A 23934-nucleotide genomic window follows, 5' to 3' on the forward strand; every position below is an offset into this window, starting at 1 on the left:
TCTGCCTTTCCATTCAATGGCAATGATATGTTTGACAGAGATGCCCTGCCTGTATTTACACATCAAGCCAGTCACCAAGGGAATCTTCCAGTGCTTGTGATACTTAAAATGAAAAATACTTCTCCCTTTCTATACAGCCTACATAGAAAAGGTTCCAAAGTTTAAGAAACATTAAAGAAGAAACCCACTAAACTGCCTCCAAGATAGGTACTAACACTGTTCTACAGCTGAATAAACACAGGTCTCAAGAGCCAGCAGTATCCAGGTGAAAAAGAACTGTATCCATGGAAGGGCCCACTCCAGCACATACAACACAGACAGGCTGAGGCTGTCACCACTGAGCCTGCAGGCCAAGTCTGGTTTATAGGGATCATCCAGAAAAGTGAACAGGGTGAGCTGTTCCTTCATTTTATGAGAATGTTCTGATTCAAAGCTGGACATGCAATCTTAGTGGCACTGATTAATTTGGCTTAATGCTGGATAGTCCTCCAAGATGCCAATTTCTGTTAATCTTGCAGTAACAACATGGTTTCCATTAGAGTTTAATATTCATATATGGAAACTGTTTCCCTTAGCAATAATTTTCATTGTTACAGCACTTAACAAAAACCACACTGAAAACAACACACTCACCATGAACCACAATTACAGAAATTACAGTGCAACCAACCAGTGCATGAGACACAGCTACAGACAGGTAAGAAAACAAGTTAATAATCACACCAGTGCAAGTCCTTATAGAGGAAGAGCTTCTGATGTCATGGACCAGCTGATGGAAGCCACCAGGACTCCGGAGAATCCTGACCACCAGATCCTGACTTTCTGTACCTGGGCAACTTTTTGAAAATGTGCCCATCAGCACAGAATCCTCTTCTCCCTGTGGAGAATACAGCCTGTCCTGAATTTCATCATGACCCCTATAAAAACTCTGTTCACTATGACCTGCAGGGATGCAGCACAACTTTCCCAGAACTCAGACAGCTGCTCTGTAGTGCCCAATAAAATAACTTCTTCTGAAAACACTGTCATTTCCAGTGTACACAACTGCTGTCAGAATCCCAAAAGCCCAGCAAGAAAAATAAACAGCTGAAACACAAAGTGTAGGTACTTTCTGAACCTCCTGATTTTCATTACACTCACCCTGAAGGACTAACAGATCAAATCTTTCCCTGATATTCACAGTGCCAGCTGATGTTTCTGCAGCTCACAAAGATAAACTTCTCAGAACACAAGGTCCTCACAGAACAAATGAGTGAAATGCTCAATACCTTTGGAAGGAGATAGTTTTCTGATTATTAGGAATAACTAGAGATACTTGGCATTGAATATTGATACAACACCCAAGGATCTAATGAGTGGCCATGGATAACATGTCACAAGACCAGGGCTCTAGCTGAACAAGCCAGATTCAACCTTAATCTTTGTGGAAGATTCAGCCTTAATCTTTGTGGAAGGACTTTGATCCAGCCAGAAACACCCAAATTTTAGCTATGGCACCACTGCAGCTCAATAGAATTTCTCAGCCAATTCTTTCATCCCACCCTGGAGCCCAGGCAGGAGTGCACTGCCCATTTCCAAACAAATTACCTGACACCTAAACCAGCTGCCCTCCACAGTGCCTTCCTGATAAAAATACCTTTGTGAGGCCAGACCTCTTCATGTCTGTAAACCTGCAGAGGCAGCAAGATTTAATCATCAGAGCTTCAAGGAGTGCTTTTGCTATCTTCCTTTTCTCTGTTTAATTACCCTGCAGGACAGCAATTAATGGAACATGTGGAATCCCCTCCCCAGCACGGCCAACCCTCAGCTTCACCTCCCAGTCTTTCTGCAGGGCTTTTCTGTTTCTTGGGAACCCTCCTGAGGTTTTACAAGTTTAATGGATGAATCATTTATCTGCTTCTTTACCAACCTGCCCACACACAGACATTCCCCAAGATGGCAAGAGCTTTATTCCAGTGTTATTTGCATTGGATTTACACTCTGCTAATTCACTGATTTAGGGAGAGGGGGCTGCCCAGACAGTAGAAAAGCTCTAGAGACTGAGACCTCTCCTAGATTCAGGGATATCTGTCCTCACCCACACCAGCAAAAGCTGCTTCAGACACCAAATGCAGGGGCATAAGAAAGCTGAGAGATGCTCTAACACTTTTTTTGGCCAAGAAGATCCCTTTTACCAAGTCCTACAAAAACATTATTCATGCTGCATTATAAGAGCAGACAACCTTCGGAAAACCCTCAGAGGTTTGGCATGTGCATGTCTGAAACCACATTTCTTTCCAGTGCCATTGACCAGGACTTGTGATCACAAACACAAATATTCACCTGAGGAGAGGTGTGGTGTTCACTGGATTTCAGAGACAGCTGGAAACAAGCACGCAGCTCAGCCCCATGGAGCAGATATCCATCAGTGACACAGGCACCACTGACCTTGCCTTGCAGCAAGAGAATGCACTAAAAGCCCACCTGAAGTTCTTTCCAGCCCTACATCTCTAAGCTTTTATGATAAAACACCAGGATTTAAGACCTCAGCAAAGCAGGAGATAAAAGCAATTCCCTGTCTCCCTGACATCTGCTCTTTGTTCAGCGTGACATCCTCCATGTCATTAATGGCTCCTCCCTTTCAGCAAACCATCACTCCCCTGCATGACAGCACATTAATAAATCCTCCCATCCAAGGAGACATGAGGAGTGCCTTAATTAACTGGGGCAGAGGAAGCAGGGTATCATCTCCATGTTTACTCTACTTTGATATGCTAACAGCCACATTCCAGAGAGCTTCTCCCCAACACTCCCCAGAGCCTGGGCTGCTGAATGCAGAGCTCAAACACAGCTCCTTCCTGCAATCCTGTTTCTCTAGTTAAATATGGAGTTTGGGACATTTAGTCCAAACCAGACCACCATTCCTGAATGCTGATTCCCAAATCCAGGCAGCTAATTCACCATCTGCTTACAGACATCACTGCCTGGTGCTGAAAGTCTCCATGCTCACACACACACAGGGATTACAGGCTGGATTACCCCAAGTAAGATATATCAGGACAGCTGTTGAGAGGAAAAGCAGGGGAAGAGCTGGCCAGGTGGATCTGTGAGAGGGATTCCAGTTGGGGATTGGACTGAGTTAACACACCATGATGGGAAAAATACAGAAGCCTGGCATAATTCAAATGTAGTGAACAAGGCAGGAAGAGAAATGGGAAGAGATAAGGGAATGAGAAGAGACAGGGACAGAAAAGTAGCAAATGGAGATAATATGGATTTTCCAGAAGGCTTCAGGAAACATGACTTTGATCTCATAGGCAGCTGAGAGTCACTTCTGAGGGAGGCAGGGGTCAAGGAGGGCAGCAGATAAGATCAGAAAGGAAGATGAGCTCCCTGAGAATGTCTGTGTGTACTTACTGCTGGAGAAAAATGAATCTCCAGCCCTGGGTCAGAAGTCTCTGGCATCATGGGTTCACTTGAGGAATTACTGAACAAGTCTGAGGGCATGGATTATTCAGGCAGGGAGGTGTGGGCAAAACCTGGCACTGAGCATAAAGGAGGGACAGCTGTTGGAACTGGTATAGGAACAAGAGATGGAAATCAGAGAGATACAAGATAGTGAGAGAAAATGAGAGAAGCACAGGGGACAATGTTGTTCAGGGATATCTCACACCAGAAAAGAATCAGATCTGGCAGAAGGCAGCAGAGATCTGATGCTTTTGAAAGGCTACAGGAACAGAGACTGAGAACTCAAAGAAAACATCACCAACAAGAGTGAAACCAACTGAAAATCAGGATTTGGATCCTGTCCCTCGAAGTCACCTCTGCCTAGGGCTCAAAGGCATTTGGATTTGAATCTTGTGTTGGACAAATGGTGTTCAACCTGCCAGTCCTTCCTACAAGCTGCTGTAGAGTTAAGCAGGACCTTCCTTCCCACACACATGGAAACATCAGCATGACAATATGAAAAAGGCAGGCAGCCCATCAAGGCAGCAGCAGGACTCAGCACTGGATTCAGGGTTTGTGGAGCTGTGTCCTTCACTGCAGTGGCTGCAGCACAGAGACACAGGATAAAAATGATTCCACATCTCTCACTGCTGGATAGCTTGAGAAAAGGAGAGAGCTCCACCTGCCCCTGCTCTAAACAGCCTTTATGAATGTCACCCTTCCCTTTCCCAGATGTTATCAAAAGTCAATATTTCAGTATTTTCATTTTGACCTGTGCTGTCTGGTGGAAGAGGCCTGAACTCAAGAATTGCATCAGTTGTCCCCTAAGATGCATCTTTCAGGAAATAAATAAGCCACCAAAACAAAAGAGAGAAATATTACTCTGCCATTCCCACCACTCTGCTACATGCCTGTGTCAGTCTGCCAACACCTGTCCTCTGGATGGATTCCCACCTGCAGGTTTCCATCTCCCAAGGAAAGGAAAAGCAGCCCTGGCATTGTCTGCCATAGCTGCAGCTCTGCAAACTGTGTAAGGTTCCAAAACCAGCCTTGGGGCTATTTTCATCTTCCTTTTTTCAGATAAGTTCTGTCAATTCCACTTTTGGACTTGTCAGTTTGTCCCTGTAACTCATCTGAGCCACCTGCTTCAACAGAGGGCCTGAATTCAGAGAGAAGGAAGAAAAATATCAAATCAGAGCTTTTAATGAGACTGCTAAACAGTCTCATTAAAAGGAATGAATTCAGCAGCAGGGATTCTGGAGCCTTTAAATTCCTCACTATCTCCCTTCCAGAATGAAGAGACAAGGTCAGACTTGGCAATAATTCAGAAAAAATATTTGGAGTCTCTGTACCAAACAGCATCTGCTTTAAGAGCAAACAGTAAGGGTCCAGAATTCAGTTCCAGGTTTTCCCTTCCTGTAGTTACAAACACTATGAAACTCATGAAGCTTTACAAATTAAATTAAAATATTATTTTAACAGTTCCAAGAGCTTTCCTGAGCCATGCCTATCTCAGCCTGCTGTGGTGTTGGTCAGGGGTGGGCTCATGAGCAAGGATCAGTCCTGCAAAGGTTAAACAATATTAATAAACAGTATTTCAGTGCCTGGAGAGCGTCAGCCCAGTCTGCTGAACATTTTGAGTTTTGGAGATGGCTGAACACCTGTGCTGCTGATGAATGGCATTTTTCCACAGCTCCCCATTAAACTGTTTCCATGTTCTTACAGAATGACTCAGCAATCTTTACTCTCAAGACCTGAATTAATCTATACTTTTGAAATATGTTAATATTTAAAGTATATTTTATTTTTAGGTGCTGTATGCATGTCAAAGCTGTTCTCCTGGCAACATCAGAGCAGCTCAGGTGAGCTGCAGGGAAGGCAGGCCAGCAAATGGGATGATGCAGTGATCAAGCCCCAAACAGATGCTTTCCCAAATTGCTCCTGTGACATTTCCCATCTGCAGCTCCCACATCCTGACTTCCAGGGCTGCTGAAGCTCCTGGCTTCACACTGGTGAGCTGCCAGCCAGCACTGATAAACTTATTTAGAAATTCTTGATTCAGCCCTTCTGTTTTAATTCTTTGCTGAGTGCTCATTTAACCTCACAGCCTGATGTGACAAGGCTGACAAACCTGAGGGCTGTGCCTGATAAGGGTAATGGGGTTGAGTTACTGTTAGGTTGGAACTTGGGTTGAAAAGCTGATGCCCAGCAACATTTGTTCTGCCACAGCACAATAGCAAGGAGGAAAGGAAAGTGAGAAAAGATAAAAAACCCCTAAACTCATTGCAAAATTAATGGCTTGATTTTTGGGGCTCCTGGTGTAAACACGGATGATGCAATCTTTTCTTCACTGGCAGCATCACACGGACATGGCTCCTTCCTCTGCTTAGTTTCCTAATTTTCAGAAAACTTCTGAAAGCCTAATATTTCTGAGCTCCACATCCTCAAGTTTGATTCCAATTTGCTAATGGGTTATAAAAATATTAGGGAACAACCATCACTGGGGGAGGTACACATGAGCACAAAGCACTCACAGGGCAAAGACACACTCACCAAACCAGGTTAAAATATTTGGGTTACTGCTAACCCAAAGGGCTCTCCTGGGGGTTCCCAAACAGAGCTGTCCATCCTGGCACCCTCTCCCAGGAAGGGAGTGAATGCAGACATAAACACATCACAGCATCAGCCTGACTGAAGAGAAGTAATAGCTATTTTCAGAGGTAACATGGCTGGAGATATTTTTTAATATGTCCTGAATCTAGTTTTTTAAGTATTCCTTTCTCTACATTCCTCAAAGATGGAATGTCACCTTTAAAGCCACCAGCTACAGAGAAATTCTCACTCTGAAAAAGACCAGCCTGAGCTTTTCTCACACTTCATAAAAAGAAATCTCTCATGTTCAAACTTGAGCTCCAGTGAAAGAAAACACAAGTTTGGATGAATACCACTGAGCTCCTTGCAATGACTGACAGCAGCCAGAGAGTCCCTGGTGCCTCACAGACACAAGTCAAGGCACAGTCCCAGTCCTGGGGCCTTTGTGGACTGAATTCAGAAGTGACAGCCCTGAAGTTGACAGTGACAGCACTAAAGAAAATTGTCACAGGATTCTGCAGGAGCCAGGGGACATTTTAATGCACGTTGTGTTCGTGTCACTGCTCCAGGGCTTTGTGCTGAAGCTCTTCCAACAGGGAGAGAAGTGCCTCTTCTAGTCCCACATGTTTCTAAATAAAACACCCCCAGGAAAGGCAGGAGATCCTCAATACCTGCCTGGGTGACACCTCCAGTTCTGAGCCAAAGTCCTGTGTCCCTGACTGAGAATTCTGTCCTGAGTGTGCAGCACAGTCTGCAGGGTGTCCTCAGCTGTCCAAGCGCTCTCAGGACTCCTGGGGACTCTGCAGCAGGAACAGCTGCACTCCCCAGCTACACAGGTTGGGTATTTTTGAACTAGCCTGCCTGGGAGCCAGTGGCAGTGGCCTCCTGGCAGCTGCCATATAATGAGAAGCATTTCCCAACAAAGCCACCTGATTAGTGATAACATAATCAGCTTCATGGCACTCCCACAGAGCAAGCTGGATGTGAACAACATCCTCTCTAACTGGACCAGCTATCAAAATCAGCACAGGCTTGATCAGTCTCACTGGAACCAACAAATTATAACCCCCAGCTTTGGAAAAGTGCATTAAATAATTTTCTGTCTTTTTTTACCTCAGTTTCCACCCCCAGAAGGTTGCCTTTGTCTTTCTTCTTGAGTGTAAAGCCAAGAAGCTTTATCTGCCTCCGTGTTCAGATCATGCTGTGGCTCACAGACACCGGTGCATGGGTCCTGCACCTCTGCAAAGCCATCAGGGCATTGAACAAAATCCTGGCTACAGCAGGCAACAGCTGGGGTTCTTCATCATGGAAAGGGCCAAATGCTCTCAGAATCCAGACCTTTGCTCTGAGCCAGGAGCATCACACCCTTCCCAGTTCCTCAGATGCAGAGAGACATCCCAGGGAATGCCAACACGGGAGGGCTGTGCCAGGAACCTCTGCCTCTCACCTGGCCCCCCAGAGGGAGAAGGGAAATGGGAAGATCCAAGTGGGACAGATAACCCATAGAAAGAAGTCTGGGGAAATCAGAGGTCATCATGAAAGAAGGAATCAGCTACCAGGATGAATAACATGAAACTGAAACATAATTATCAAATTCTGGTGAGGTAGCAGAAATTGCTGAAAGGAAATGACAAAGTTTAGAACTTCAGCTGTCCTCAAGCAAGACTTTTGTGTTGCAGGATCCCAGGATGCCCACAGGAAAGCATCTCTATTCAGATGCTGCTGAGTGTGGTAAGGTCAGGCAGGAATCACAGGGAAAACCATCTGGCAGGGCAGAGCAGCTCCAGTGAACAATGCTGCCCCTCTGAAGGGAGCAGACACTCGGAACAGTCATCAAAGGGATTAGAAGGAGCACCAGAACTTCCCCAGGAGCCAGGACAAGAGAGCTATAGCAGCAATTTCATCCACTCTTGGACCCAGACAAGGCCAAGCTGGAGACAACATTTGCTCTCTGACTGACAGAGCCAGAAAAGCAAACAAACTGGAGCACACAGAAGAAACATGAGCATACAGGTTTCTTAAACAGAAATATAAAATATACATTGTAAATAGAAATCTAACTTCAGTCTCCTATTTTGCTGTCATTTGAAGAACAACAAAGTCTGATTAGACTGATGGACTCATTTTCAATAAATAAAAACATCCACACAGAGTTTCCTAACTCACTGGCCAGTTTTCTTATAAATAACTGCAGTGTTTACACTGTTTGTCTGCTACAGCACAAATAATGCTGTACATGCTGGAGCTTGATGGATGATATTACTAAAACCAACAAGCAGATCCTCAGCAGAACATTCATGTGTACCCAGCAGCCCAGCTATGGCCAGGCAGAGCCTTAGTGCAAACAGCCCCACAAAAATGTATGACACAACCACACAAAACCAACAAATGCCTTCAACCTGCTGACTGCTCATCACCACCAACCAAAGCAGCAATACAAGGCTAATTCCAAGCTAAGCAAACACAGAAATCCTTCACATTCTCTAAATCATGCTGCAGGAGTACAGGAGGAGAAAGATATTTGATGGATTGAGTCTATGGGTTTTACTATTATTATTCTGGTAAGTTCAATGTATTTCTATCAGCTGATCTAAGAGGTAAAAAGACTTGTCAAAACTAATCCAGGCAAAACCCTTACAGATTATAGGATTTTGAACCTGAAATTAGTAAACCTACATAGCAGAACCTTTGTGTCCAAATGAAACAGCACGGAAATCCACCTCTGTTCCAGAGACAGTTTATACACAAATACACACACACATATATGTATATACACCTGCCAGTGCTAATTTGACTAAAATTTCATTATCTGTAGTCACCTTCATATCTAAACTGGCAAGGACTTGATAAAGAAACCCCAGTATTTTCTACAAGGAATATCTGATCAAATCTGTATGTGTAAAATTCAAAGTATTCTGCCATGCATTTAGAGACAGTAATTTATTTCCAGAATGCGTCTGTGCATTCTTGGGTCAGCTCAAAATTTCATCACCTTCCCCACAGCACCTGCCATTAATATTTCCAGCCATGGAATGAGCTTGTAGTGGATCACAGCTGGCTAGAGCACACTCCCTACTGAATTTTCAGCACACTGGTAAACACAGGGAACATTTTCAGTGCTGCAAAGTACTCTTAGATACCCAATTCCTATTTGCATTATGTGGAGCACAATCCCAGCTGAAAAGCTAGGAGCTTGTGCTGAGGCAGTGGGAGAACTGTTAAATAAAACCCAACAACATTCCAAGGATTTAAAGTGACTTTCAGTCTACTCAGTGCACATGGTGTAGCAAAATCCTGCCAGGACCAGACATCCTGCAAAATGGGTTAGGTATAATACCAGGTCATGTTACCAGATGATTAACCAAAGCTGGGAAAAAACCAATTCAAATGAAAAAAAGAAATCAGCACAGATCAAACTCCCTTCTTGGGGAAGGGGAGGGAAAGTTTTATGCACACTTCCCACTGTGGTTTTCTTGGTTATCACCAGTAAAATCTCATCTCTATGTTATTTAAAACTCACTCTCAAAATTGCATTTTGCCTTGGCAGCTGCAAAACAAAAGAAATGTAAAAGTACAGTAGGCAACTGTCCTTCATTTCCTTCCTTTACTCTTACATATCCTGTGTGCAACTGGAATGCTTCTATTTGATTATCCAGTGGAGCAAATGCTACAATGAATGCAATCATGCCTTATTACCCTGCATGTCTGCAGCCTATTGCACAGCTATGTACAGATGTTTTTACACAAGCTTGGTTTTCTAGCTACAGGGTCTATAAAACAATAGGAACTATCTGAAAGGTTTTCAAGCCAGCAAAGGATAAAGGCACTGTAAAGCAGTCAACTGGATAAAAGCCATCTATGTCTGACAGGAGAAGAAAAACCTCCGAGGTTTCTCGATTATAAACGCGTCAGCTTTCTGGAAGTGCTGCAGTCTGCAGCAAACTGACCAGGAATGTGTAAACACGGGGGAAATAAGGACCCAGGCAGTGCAAAGAAGGAACACAAACCTCCGGCCTGTTGAAGGACTTAAGCACTATTTCACTGACCTGAAGAACTGGCTGGTGCCCAAGGAAGTGGAGCTGCCTCTGGTAGCCTTGCATCATGTGGATCACAGCTCTGATCTCTTTGGTACAGAGCTTTGCATTTTACTGAGGAAAAGCCCTGTTCACAAATTCATTTCCTTCTCTTCTCAATACATTCATTTTTTTTACCAATAAAATACAGTGCAAAAAATCCTGAATGTGTTGTTTCATGGTCTGTCAGGGAGGCACCAGGAATTAACGGGTACGGCGCCGGGCTGGAAATGGGGATGTGCAAAATCATTCTATGTTCTTGGATGAGAACCAGGGAGAAATGGTTTTTATGAGTCTCATTTTCCCCTGTCCACCTGGCCTGAAGCGTGTCATAGCAGAAAATTCTGCTTTCTGCTGCAGAGAGCCCGGGGTTGGCATTCCCAGCCCAGAGGGGTTATTTATAGAGCACTGACAGCAGGTCTGACACCGTGGAAAAGAAACTCTATTTATCTTTCCACAATCTTTTCTAACAAAAGGGGAAGTAAGAAGCAGGGTGAGCTATGAAAGCAGAATTGATGATTTTATTTGTTTTATGATCATTCTGGTAAGAATCCTCCAGAGAAACAAACCCTCAGCAAGGGGAAGTGATGGAGCTGCAGAGTGAAGCAGTGCAGCAAGCATGGCAAATCTCCATTTACATGGATGAGGCAAGAGACGAGCAGAAATACTACAAATCCCAAAAGACACAAATGGTCTGTCCACAGACCAAATATAATGAGCTTGTTCTGCTCGTGTCTGCCTCAAAGGCTTCTCAGCCTCACACACACAGTAGCCAGGAGCAGTTCCAGAGCTTTTCCTGACAGTTGTTTGGCAGAGTGGGTTTAGCTGGACATTATTTAGGCTCCTGCTTCTCTGTTTGCAAACACAATGACCCCTTTCCGAGATAAACAGCAGAGATTTCTTTAAATCATCGTTAAATGATGCTTAGCCATAAGCAAGGCCTTGGTTCTCAAGCAGTGTCCCACAACTCATCTCTAATTTAGAAAACAATTGAGGCACAAAGATGTCTAGGAAATAAAACTGTAATTCAGAAGTTCTAGCATAGTATACTCAGGAGAACCAAAACCCTAAGACCTGCCTGTCACACAAACGAAAATATTAAAATATTACACTTCTGATTGCTTTTTTTTCTCCATGTCAGTATGAAAATGTAGTGAATTGCTTCTGAAGGACACTCTTCTGTAAATTCACTGGAAATTGTTAGTTCAAACAGTCCTAACAAGTCTTTTTCCCCAGAGTGATCGCATGTCAAAGCCCCAGACATAGCAAGAGGGTGAGGGGTAAAGAGATGGGGAAAAGAACATCACATGCAGGTATCTGCCCTTTAAGCTATGAGACCAGAATTCCCAGGTGCTTTGTGTACATGTCTATATAATTTCACACAGACAGAAATGGCCCTGGAGTGGAATGCAAGACGTGTTTGCACCTGCACCAGTCAAGCTGCACAATGATTTAGCACATAAAGTAATTTATGAGATGGAGTTGAAATCAAAGAATAAAGCCAGACAATCAGAAAACATATCAACAAAGTCATGGCAAATATTTTCCCTCATGACTTACTCCTTTCAGTAAAGGCAGCAGACAGAAGCTTAGTGACCCACCAGTGAGACATCACTAGGATTTGGGCTGGAGTCCTGGATTCCTGAGGGGAAAGGACCATATTTCTGGTAGCCACTGAATTTTTTGAAGAAAACCAAGCTGGATGGGACTGGAGCAACCTGGTCTAGTGGAGAATGTCCCATGGCAGAGAGTTGGAATGAGCTGGGCTTTAATGGTCCCAAATAAATATAGAATTCTATGATAATTCTACCAAGGTGCATTTTATTCAAACAGTAATCAGCACCACCCTGTATAATGCTGAGATGTGATGGTCTGGAGAATATTTACTCAATAATATATTGCCTGGTAAAGCACTATGGGTCCCTTCCACAGCATTTCAGACAGTTGCATTTATCAAAACACATCCCCATGAGCCATTAATAAAACCAAGGGAGAAGGCAAAGATTTCAAGGTAAAATCAGCTTAAACCTCCAGCACCAGCTTTGGGGTGAGGCACAACAAAGACAGAAGCTCTCAAAGTCTGAAGGTCAGGAGGGAGCAGTCAACAAGAAAAGCAAGATTTAGGATGAGCAGAGACAAGCTAACAAACTAAAGCAGGGGGGGAAGTTGATGGGAAGATTTTGGACACGCTGCCCTACATCTGACAACAACTATGAACATATTTCAGAAACCAGCTTAAACATCTATGAGCATTAATTACCAATAGCAGTTTGATGGAGGACATGAAAGGCCAGGTACAGAGCAGGAAGTGTGTTATTCCTCCCTGCTGACAGTGTTTAGTTCCAGCTCTCTGAGAACAAGCTTCAAACACACACCACACTATGAGGCCACTGTTTTATCTGCTGGGATGGGTGAGCATGACAGACAGATAAATAATGGGAAAATAAAAGGGCCTGAAACACATTTTGGGGCTGCAAAAGGAGAATGATGTATTGAGGAGAACTAATGAGGAACTGCTGGAGGTTTATGAAGACTGAAGTGGAGTAAATGTAGGGAAATTCCGTGACCTCGGTGGGCACGTCCCGAGGTCTGAGTGATGGAAACCAGACCCTGCAGGGCCCCTGGGAACAGCAGCCTCTGCCTGTCCAGGCCCAGCTGAACAAAGCAGCACGAAGGAACAAAACTGAGAAGAGCTCCTAAGAGCTCTGAAATAACCCCAAAGAGAAACGGGGAAAAAGGAAAGGGAAGGGAGTTAATCACAAGAGCAACTGAGGGTCTGCAAGACCTCCAAGCTGGGAACTGGGAATACATGGAAGAGGGAAAAAATGTACAGAAAACCTGTAACTACTCCTCTTCCCACTAAACACTTGCATTTGTTTTAATTACCCAAGTTATTCCTTCACCCAAGACAGGAAACAGAGAGAAAATTTTAAAAGCTGAAATAACTGTGAGTCAACAGCACTCAAAGATTGATACATTCCCAAAGAGATGAGTGATCACATTTTCTACAAATACTCCCTGCAGCAGGACAATATGAGCTCCCAGCTAAGGACAGTACCTTTTTCAGCCAAGGAGATCAAGAATCCACCAGTGCCCTCAGTACATGGAATGAATAAAGACAAACCTAAACAAGACTACTGAGCTGCAAAACAAACCCAAAGGCAAATAAAATTCAAATGCTCTACTTTCCTTAACAACAAAAGCAGAATGTAAGATGATATCAGGAGGGTTGCATGTCTCAGGCAACATCTAAGAACAGGACCAGGATCCTGACCCCAGTGAAGCCACCACCAAGATTCTGAGGCTGGTGTAAGGAGGATTTTCCTCTGGTCTTTAGTGCACAGTGAGGCCACCTGGCTGAAGCCACGTCTCCAAAACAAGAAAAGGAAAAGCACAGACAGGACACTGAGTGAGGCAGAGCAAGGGTTACAGCAGCAGGAATTCCCAGTTACCTGAGTGGCTGTGCTTATCCCAGGGCTCTATTGAGATTTATGCAATCTCATGTTACACTTGCTTGGCACATGAATCTTTAGTGGGAATTTGGAAGAGGAGGGATTGCTAGCTGGGGAAGAGAAACTGGAAGGCTGTGGTGGGTAGGGATGAATATGCCCAATAGCACAGTTCTGCACTGTCTGGGTTGTGCAGCCCAGCATTTATTCCCTAGCAACCAAAAGGCAAGGGAAAAACTCTCCCACTGCACTGGACCACAGCTCCCTATGGTTTCCTAAAGCCAGCAGCCTGACTCCACTGCCCTGCAGAGCCACAGTGACAGAAATTTGCAGTGCTGTGAGGTCCCTTTCTTTCCCAAACACCATTTTAACCTCCAGTGTGCTCATTTTAATGGATTAAGCTGGGTTTGGGTTTGGTCTGAAGGACAGTCCCAGCAAGGCTTTTGCTAAAGCCAGGCACTGCTGCTCTAATGAATTGTTTTAAGCAGCAGGTATTTCTATTTATTCTGGCATCAAATAAAAACCCGCCCTGGAATATACAGAAACATTCAACATGAACCACTATGGAAAATGTTTTTAATGTGAGAATTCCTTTTCCACTCAGAGCAAACCAGCTAGTCTTTCCCCTTTCCTTGGGGATGAATTCTCTGTTGTGACACTGGCAGGGCACTGGGAGGAAGATTTAAATGAACAGTACAGGCAGGATGACCAGAATTGTCTCCTGCTGTAGACAGGCCAGCCAGAGATGGCAAATGGCCAAGGAAAAGGTAAAAATGTGCAGTCCTTTATTCAGGTGTTTTACATGGAATAAAAAAGCCTACTTGGAGACACAGACCACAGATCCTGCTCTTTTGCCAGACCTGGGCATATTTTGAAACACTTTACTGCGATAAACTGCCAGGAGATGGGAATGTTTTTCTCCAAACACTGATTCACTTGTGGAAAGAGTCTGGAAAACTATGTCTCTCAATCACCTCCACTCTGTGCTTGGTTTTCTCCAGGCAGCTATTCCTCCAGCTCAGCCTGCCCCTCTGCAGTACACACACTTACTCTGCTTTCTTTTCCCCAACATCAAGCCACAGAGGAGCACATGTGACTGCAGCAGAGGTAAAGTCATTTTTAACCAGGGCAATTTAAGGATATTTAAGACACATTCTCATTTTCCATTTCCCAATTCCACACTGCCCCCAATTTTATTATTAGCTGAATACAGGGAAGCTTCAGCTTGGATCTGGGGTAACATGTACACTGAAGAATGAAGGCCAAGCTTTGCCTTCAAATATGCAGGATCATTCCTAACTAACCATAAAGCTGCTTATTTGGCACTGGCAGTGGAAATATTGAACGAAAGGGGCATTCTCAATCTGCTTATGTCACAGAAAGGTTGGATTCTGACAGTGTGCAAGGCTCCAAGCTGCAGCCTGATATTAATAGCAAGACATTAAACTCGCAATTTGGCTGGCTGGGAGGCAGCTCTGCTGGAACACAGATTTTTCTGCAGGAAACAGCAGCTCTGGGTGAGGGATGAGCCTGAAGCAAACTCAGGAATTTTGACTGGTGTGTGACAAAGCTGTGTCACACAAAGAGAACCTTCCTGCTCAAACTGAGGAGCAGATCCCACAGCAGAGGCTGTTGGAACACAACTGCTCCACACAGGAATATTGTTTTCTTTCTGCCCACCTCCTCTGGAATGGAATCCATCTATTCCCAGGCCTACCTTACCCAACCAAGTAGTGCAATGAGCATTAACAAACTATTTCTTACACAGTTGTGGTTCTGTTCCGTGGTGCAGACAGTGGGGTATCACCCCAAGACATACCTACACATTTTCCCCATTTTTGAGCTTGTTTCTGCCATTATGTAACCCTCCATACTACCCTGGCAGCTGGACCAAGAAAATTTGAACCAAGTCCCCAGAGCAACTGGTTTCAGTGAGGGGCCCCTGCCAGAACACAAATACAAACCTCCTGCTGCTGTTTTCTCACCGTGTCTGCATGGCAGGCAAAGATTCCAGACAGGTTTTTCAATATGGATCTTTCAGAGCACAAATGAACACCTCCTATGAGGCATTTAAACTTCATAATCCCACTTCCCAACAACAGCTGGGCCTCAAGGCTTCCGCCAGGGTAAGTTCTGCTTCCTTATTTCTCATAATGTACAGAAAATCAAGGTATTGTCACTGAAATAGCATTACCTACAGTACTATGAGTCCTCTTATTTCAGGACATATAATCCAAGAGAATCCTTAGAGTCTCTTGAATATCACTAAGCAACATTAGATTCTGGACTTGTACTGCATCACAGCCCCAGGAACCCCACACTCTTTACAGGAGACCTCCCTAAGCCATGCAATCTCCTGTAGCTTTGCACTCAAAATCCTCACTTCACAGAGGTAGACAGAAGCATTCAGAATGCAAGTGACTTGCCAAATGTCACAAAATGAGTCAGTGCCAGAGCTGGGAATCGAAAACAGGAGTTTAAGAGTCCAGATTCTCTGCCTTATATAGAGCAGCAGCCACAGTCTCCTGGTTTAGAGAGTGTGGCTGCATTTACAGGATGGCAGCAGTGGCATTGCAAGGGCCAACCTCAGCCACTAGCAGGTGTGAAAACACACATGCACCTGCTGAGACCCTGTTCTTCATCTGTCCAGTGTAAAGCAAGAAATGAAAGCAAGCTGCTGTTGTAGAGAACTTTGGGGAGTGCAGCAACCTCAGCATATCCATTAAGACCAAACGCGACGTCACTCGCTGGACTCTTCTTGCTCCCACTCAGTCCTGCTGATTTGGAGAGGAATATCTGGGAGCTGAAGCGAGAAACAGGAATCTGGCAACAGCAGAGATGGTTGAAAGACCAAGATAAACCTTCCTAAGCCAGCATGGAGGATCAGTGGGCATCCACCTGTCTCAATTGTTGCACTCATATTAATCCCAAGTCAAAGCCAGGCTACACTGCTGCTCATATCACCCAGGTGTGTGCACATGGCATGGAAGTCTGGCTATTAAAAACCCATTTATCTACAACTGACACCTGCTTTTCCCAATTCTGACAAAGGAGGAAAACCAGAGAATCTTTTGCATGGTTAAAATTTAGTACTACCAACATGAATCACTTTCTCAAACCAGCTGCATGCCACGAAATAACATTCATTAATTTATTCTTCCTCTGCCATGAAAAAATGCAAATGGCACAACAAGGCCAAATAGGGCACAGAAAATGTATAAGTGAAGATATAAGTGCTTTGTTGCCACATAATCAAACTCCCAGAGGAGAAGGTAGGAAAAGCAAGACTGAAGAGAGCAAAGAGGCCAGACTAGTTTTGTCCCAGGAATATTCACTTTCTAAATATCTTGGAAAACTGAGCTGGAAAGAGTAACAAGCGAGTTTAATCTTCATTGCTGTGATCATCTACTTTCTCCACTGCAGCCATAGTCTGCAGTAAGTTGTAGCACAAGAAATAACTTGGGTATTGTAAGAACAGAAAAGAAGTCATAAAAATATTTCCTTAGTCATGCTGTCTCTGGTAATATAATTCCCTGAATAAAGATCTTCAACAATACTCTCTTTAAATATAGAAAGAGCTCTGACTTTAGTCAGCATGTGTATTCCATCAGCTTCTCTCTCTTTCTTTTTTTAACTTCTTTATTGTATCTTACCACAGCCACCTCCAGGTGCAGGCACACGGTGTAAAAACCTTCCTTGGTGGAAGTGTGTTTTCCATTGGACACAGAATAAACACATTGTGAGGGATTCTAAATGGAAAAAACTTGGACACAGAGGCCAGTCCTTGCTCATGGGTAAGTATCCTCCAGTTCTGTATTTCCTCCTTTCACCTGATCCCCACACCAGGCAGGGAAGGAGCTGCATTCCAAGATGAGCCTTCCACAGGGCTCCTGCTGCATTTCCCTCCCTGCTCTGCAGCACCCACCGTCCATAACCCCTGCAAGTGTCTCCCTGAACACTGGAGTGTAAGAACAGCTGAAAATTAGGATCCATCTCAAGTTTACACAGAATGGAGGATGAGGGGCCACCTGACTTTGAGGCAAGTCTAAAAAAATTAATGCCATCATCACAGAGAGAACGTTGAGCTGTGTCTCCAAACACTGCTGCCACTGTGGGGATTAAAAAAAAAAAAACAAAACAGGAAAACACTGTGAAGGTTACTGCTACCTGAGTGAAATAAATAAACAAAGTATTTAATGAGTGGGATGTAAGGACCCTGTGTATGCAGGCTTTGGATACGAGTAAAGGCAGTTAGGAAGTAGGAGGAGCAGGAGGCTGAAAAGAAGATTTAACTTGGCTTTCTCACAATGAGGTATTCTTCTCCAGTGTCTGAGTGCCAGCTTGATCTGGGAATGTCACACAGGTTCTCACAATGGGAAATACACTCCTTGCTTAGCAAATTCTTGTTTGAGGTGAGAGAGAACTGAAAGGAACATTATACAGACACACCAAGAGTCAGTTTCTTCTGCATCCACTCCAAAGAAGCAGAAATACTCAAGAATAACTCCTGAACCCAGAGACTTCCAGGGCTTAGAAGGGGTTAAAATTTAATGGCTTATTTATAGCTCATACCCTGCTCAGCTAATCCATATCTGCATCACAGAGGTACACAGAACAGCACAACCAACATTACAGCAAACCAAGGAGTGAGAGATTGCCCAGAACACTCTCTCAGCACAGAGGTGCCTATCAAAATACCCTCCCCTGCCTCCTGCACTTACCCACAGTGTCACAAGGCTCGTCTTTGTGCACGCAGAAATCTGTCCTAGAAAGAAAAACAGAACAGAAGTGAAATGTATCCTGTGCCTCCAGCCCAGGAAGAAGCAGTGGTGCATGACTCACATATCATGGGTGTTGAGGTCTGGGGATTTTGCAAGGCTGCTGTGCAGTCTACACAATGACAACACAGCAGCCCTCATTGCTACTGAGATTACAGGCCATGATGGGAATCAGCCCCTTATACCACAGTCCAATTATCAGAGTTAAGAGTCAACACCTAAAAAAGCCCTGCCTCAGTCTGTGATGTCACACTTATTCCACAGCTGGATTAGAACTGAAGCTCTTTCCACAAGAGAATTGTAACAATAAGGAGCAGACACCCTGTGATGCACCCTAAAAGACAGTGGGAGCAGGAGATGTGTGAAGGCACAGAACTAATGATATGCACCCAGAAATTCTCAATTCTTCACTAGAATAGAAAAGACCATGAAAAAGCAGGACTAAACAGAGAAAGATAGATATTGACACAGAGGAAGAAAGAGAATGTCAGGATTTTCCTGGTAATGGGTAAATTGGCTTCAGCTAAAATTATTACACTCAGATTTGCCATGTTATGGTTCAAATCCAACACAGAGAGGTTCAAGAGACCATTTGGTTCCCCACATCTCACCAAGGCAGGAGAAGTGGCACCCACAAATTAGCCAGGGATCCATGGAGCTGTATTAAACAGAATAAAAGCCTTGAAGCTCACCACCAAAGCACTAACACTTCATGTGAGAAGAATTCGTACATGAGATTCCTCATGACAGAAAAACAAGTGTGCGTGTGGGAAAAGTATTTTATAACTAAATTAACAACTTGAATACATTTCAAGAAGCACTTAGACCTAAACTTTTAGGAGCTCTCTTCACCAGGGGTGCTTTGCAGTGCAATCCACAATGAAGAGGAGCTGCAGAGAAACATCACATGTGCCAAAACATTTCAGAAGTTCCTTAACCCAAGAGAAGCTAAGGAACTGTAGTGTCTGTCACTGTGGCTTTCCTCACCCTGGGAGGAGGCAAGAGAATCCTACAGGTACATTTGGAGTGTGCCATTTGAGATGCCTGAGTCCCCTTGGGGTTAGGGGTTTAAGAGTTTGGCAGGAGGAAGATCAAAAATACTTTGAGAAAGATAAATACTTAGAAAAAGAAAATACTTAAGAGAAATATAAAAATAGATAAATATTAAAAGTGCTCTTTCCCTGAAGAAAGTTACGCAACTAGGGTTTATAGTAAAAGGGATTTAAGGCCTAGGACTGTGGCTGATGAATTCAGACCCTCTACACCAAACTCCTTTGAAAGCCACAAATCAAGCTGTCAGGGGCTTGGAAGGAGAGCACAAACAGCCATTCCCAGCTCTTGTTCAGCACACGTTGAAAACCAACCACGCTTCAGTGCAGAAAAACCATAACAACCATCAAAGTGTTAAAAAAATCAGACAGGAACCAACCAAAAATCGGAAGCTACGACCACACACCGGCCCCAGCTTTCATTTTTCACTGCAGCCTGTGTCTCAACACCTTGGCATTCCAGCCTTCCCAAGGAAGACTAATGACAGTCTCCTGACGGAGCTGGCACCAGCGCGCCTGCTCGGCTTCCCAGAGCCAGCTTGACAGAGGTTTATTTAAGGACTTATTATGTTATATAAACTGCTAAATCAAACAGATGCTTTTCTTGTGACAACAGATAGCTGAACTATTAGTGGATGGCAGGAGGCCACAGCTAGAAAAGCCTCTCTCTCTCTCCAGAGCCTGTCCAGCCCTGCAAATAATGCACAGAATTTCTGCTCCTCGCGCTGGCCCACACCAAAAGGTGTCTGGCACTTTCTGGCAGCTCCACAGAGGAATTACCACCATGCTATTAAATAAGAGGTCAGTAAATGACCCAGCACAACTTGTAGACTCTCCCACAGAGGCAGAACAACCATTGTGTGTGAAGAGAGTACTGTGATGCTGTTTGGTCAGGGAAGGGCTTCAAGCACATCAGCAGCAGAACTGAACATCGCTGGCAATTCAAGTACAAAACCTGCCCAGCCCATCCTTAAAACTGTCATAAACACAAGACCAAGAGACTCCATCTTCTGTTCAAATATATGTACAAAAATGTCAGGATTTAAACCATCTGGACCATTGCAAATATTTGATCCCAAAACTCTGTGCCCAAACAGAAAAGCACATCCAGACTTTTAGTCCCAAACCAGCTTGGTGGGTCTCAGAAGGACACACCTCATCACAAAGCCCATTGCTGAAATTCTTCAGTCCTTCCCTGGCAGCCAGAAGGAAAGCACAGCATGGAAAGGTGTCAAGAATGATCTGTCTCACCTGTGGTTCAGGCACACCAGTGATTTAAATGGTTCCATCCTGGCACCTGACACTGATCTGCTTTTAAAAAGGTTTCAATCACAGGTGATGCCAGGTCTCTCTGGCACATTTTTGAGCTCAACTGCATGGGTAATTTTTAAGTGAGAGCTTGATATGACTGATACTATAATGATACTCAACAATGCAGGAAAGGTATTTTAATATTTATTGCGTGTGCAAAGGTCTCTTACCACAGAGACACAGTCCTGTTAGCAGAATTTTTTACAGGGCTGTGTTGAAATAAAACTCTTACTGCAGGAGCTGCAGTTGAAGTCCAACATCTGACCTTATCACATGAGGTCTTGGATAATACATTGAAATCACAGCTCTAGCTGTGAACCAGTTTTACTCTTCACTTTTAGCCATTGACTGATTCAAGCAGGACACAAGTTCTCATCCTGTGACCTGTGAAATTCTCAGTCATTATCATGTGTGGCACCCAGCAGAGGTTTCCATTAGCAGAGTACAACAATTCTCAAAAAAATGACAACAAGTTAGTTGTTTTGTTCAATAAAAATAGCTAGAAGAGCTCAGAACTCCTCCTACAGTCACTCTTCCATCTGGCTCCCACCAACTGGAAAAAAATACCTAACTGTGCTAAGCTGAACTCTGCAATTCAAGTCCTTCCTGTGAGAAAGAAGGACAGAACTTGAACTGTGCAACAGGAATAAGAAGCATTCTGTTAAGTGGCCATTCCCAGCATCCTTCAAAGGACATCTTTCGACCAGTCTAACCCTGCAGGGTCATAAAGCTAAAGGACACAGGAAACTGGTGCAGTCCAGAACGTGCCAAAACAAACTTTCCACATCCATAGGTACATTCAGCAGCACTATGTGCCCAGTTTCCTCCATGCACAGTGAATTCCTCCATTTGCCCATTTAATGGGAAGGCAAAGAGCTGGAGAAGTGTGCAAGGGAGGATCAGGCTGCAAATGGAACAACTACACCACTGTGTCAGGAAAAAACAAGTCTTTGCTTAAAGACAGCTCTGAATCCTGTTCCTGTCAGTGTTGGGACTGCTTTTCTGTGCTATCACATCACCTACAGTTTAATAGGTGACCCAAACACCTCCAGCCAGGAGCTGGGATAACATCAGTGTGCCTGAAGATTTCCAGGGAATGCAAAAGACAGAGGGATCAAGAGAGGGAATGTGTTTCAAATGAGACATGCTTCTAAAATCACTAAGATACCGATTCTGCAGACAGAAGTTATTCTTGTCAGCTGCCTGTTAAAATATGAAGTACACTATACAAAGATGCCAGTGACTTGAATTTCTGCAAGTTCAAAACCAGAATCTGAATGAGGAAAGTCTGATGATTATAGAGACCACAACGCTATATTCAGACCTTCAGGGTTGTGGCAGATTATTCCCACTGTCTCACTTACTTACTGAGCTGGACAATGCATCTTATTTCACAGACACATGTGTCCCTTACCTGGAACTCAGGTGGATACCATTAAAATCCCACTAGAGGGATAATTAAGTAATCTACTTTTGCATACAAACGAGGGTATGGGAAACATCACTTAGAGGTGAAGTTTCAAAAGGCAAGCGTGCCTTGGTGTTTCTAATGAACCCAGCCGGATTGGAACCAGAGGGATTTCTTCAGAGCTTGACCCCAAAGAATCTGTTTCTAGTCCTTAAAGCAGCTGCAGCTGCTGAAAATTCAGCTTCTGCTTTTTCTGGCGCAATTGCTTGTGCTGGACATGCTGCTGCTCCCACATCCTCTACCACTGGTCCATCTGCACTGTCTGGGGAGGGTCCAGGGACACACACACACACACACACATTTCCAAAGCCCAGAGGAGTAAAATTCATTTCCCTGACACAGGAATGGGGCTGCTGGCCCAGAAGTCCTTCACACATTGCAGCATCCTCCATGCAGCAGAAGCAGGATGGGTTAAGGATGACAGGACACAGCAAGAAGGAAGGAAAGACTCCCAGTACACACTGCTGGACTATCCAGCAGCAAAATGCTGCTCCTGTGCACAGCCATGTGCTCCCTGGCCTGAACCTTCTCACCAAAGCTCAAGCTGGTTTCTAACCCAACCAAACCTGTACTTTCCCAGCTATTCCCACTCCAAAACCCTGCTAATCCATTGAACAATTCCTCCTACAAATACTTCTGCAGCTCTTCCTCAGAAGCCTGAGTCCAGCTCATTTAGCCTGACATTATGCATTCAGTTTTGAGAGCAGCAGAGATGAAATGCTCTGCTCATTCCTCCCACCCTGTGCTCAGAGCCCATCAGAAGAGATTCCCTCTGCCTCACTTGTCATGCAGGACAACTGGATATTGAGATGAGTTTAACAAAAATGTTAGTTATTTATTTAGGCCCTGATCCAGTGGAGCACATGCTTAACTACAACCAGGATGTGCAGCCCGTTGACTTCAAAGGAACTATTCCCCCTGTCTAAACTGTCAAATATCTGCACAAGGGCCTGGTGGCCTGCAGTGAATACAGAGCAGGGTGCAGGGCTTGGGGGAGCTGCACACACGTCTGTGGAGGAGATTTCTCAGGAACTTTGCTGGCCTCATGCCCTGCTCACCAGCTCTTTCACTGAACACTCACCAGAATCCCATGGACAGTTTGCAGTGGGGCTGTTAACACAAATCTAACACCAGAGATTATTGCAATCGGGATGGCAGCTTATGCAAAAACATGTATTTCTACTTAAATTGTTGGCAGAGAAAATAAGTGAAAGAGGTGAGTAATATTGAACTGCAATACAGCCATTTCCTGTCTCAAACTGGAGGACAAGGGGGTAGGAAGTAGTATTTTTCTAGCACAATGGGCATCTACAATACACTATAATTTTGTGCTGACTTTCATTATTCAGAGATCACTTCTGTAAAAATGAATATTTTTACATCTTAAAGGATGCAAAAAACTTAAAACACCATGAATTTGCTGTTCCTGTCAGAATTTGTGGTAACTGTGGGGAACATGGGATTGCATAGTATTGTGAGGCTGAGCTCAGATAGAGGAAAAAAGACTGTTGTCCCTACAATGACCTTTTTCTTGCTTTATTTGATGCGTTTGACACATCAGTAAGATCAGAATTACAGGGGGCAAATCATTTTGATCAAATATTTCTATAAAGATCATTTGACATCTGAAATAAATGCATGAGCTTTCAAATACACAAACCAATCAGGAATGACATCCCTCCTCTATCTCAGTTGTGATAGAGAAGAGTTGTTAAGGTGGTTATTTCCTCAGGCAAAGAGAGAGAAAATTAATTTAGTTTATGGTATTTCTCTCCCTCTTTCTTCAGG

The 23934-nt window shown here is 44.1% G+C and overlaps 1 protein-coding gene across 1 annotated transcript in view; it reads right to left on the reverse strand.

Annotated features, from left to right (window-relative positions):
- Positions 1–23934, reverse strand: part of ADAMTS17 (ADAM metallopeptidase with thrombospondin type 1 motif 17) — a 154056-nt gene that overhangs the window by 99259 nt on the left and 30863 nt on the right. Inside the window, exon 7 of the mRNA XM_039723597.1 lies at positions 18262–18305. Coding sequence (XP_039579531.1) covers positions 18262–18305 — 44 coding nt within the window. The remainder of the gene's footprint in view (positions 1–18261; positions 18306–23934) is intronic.

Source organism: Passer montanus, unplaced genomic scaffold (assembly GCF_014805655.1).
Source record: "Passer montanus isolate IOZ18808 unplaced genomic scaffold, ASM1480565v1 scaffold5, whole genome shotgun sequence".
NCBI lineage: Eukaryota > Metazoa > Chordata > Aves > Passeriformes > Passeridae > Passer > Passer montanus.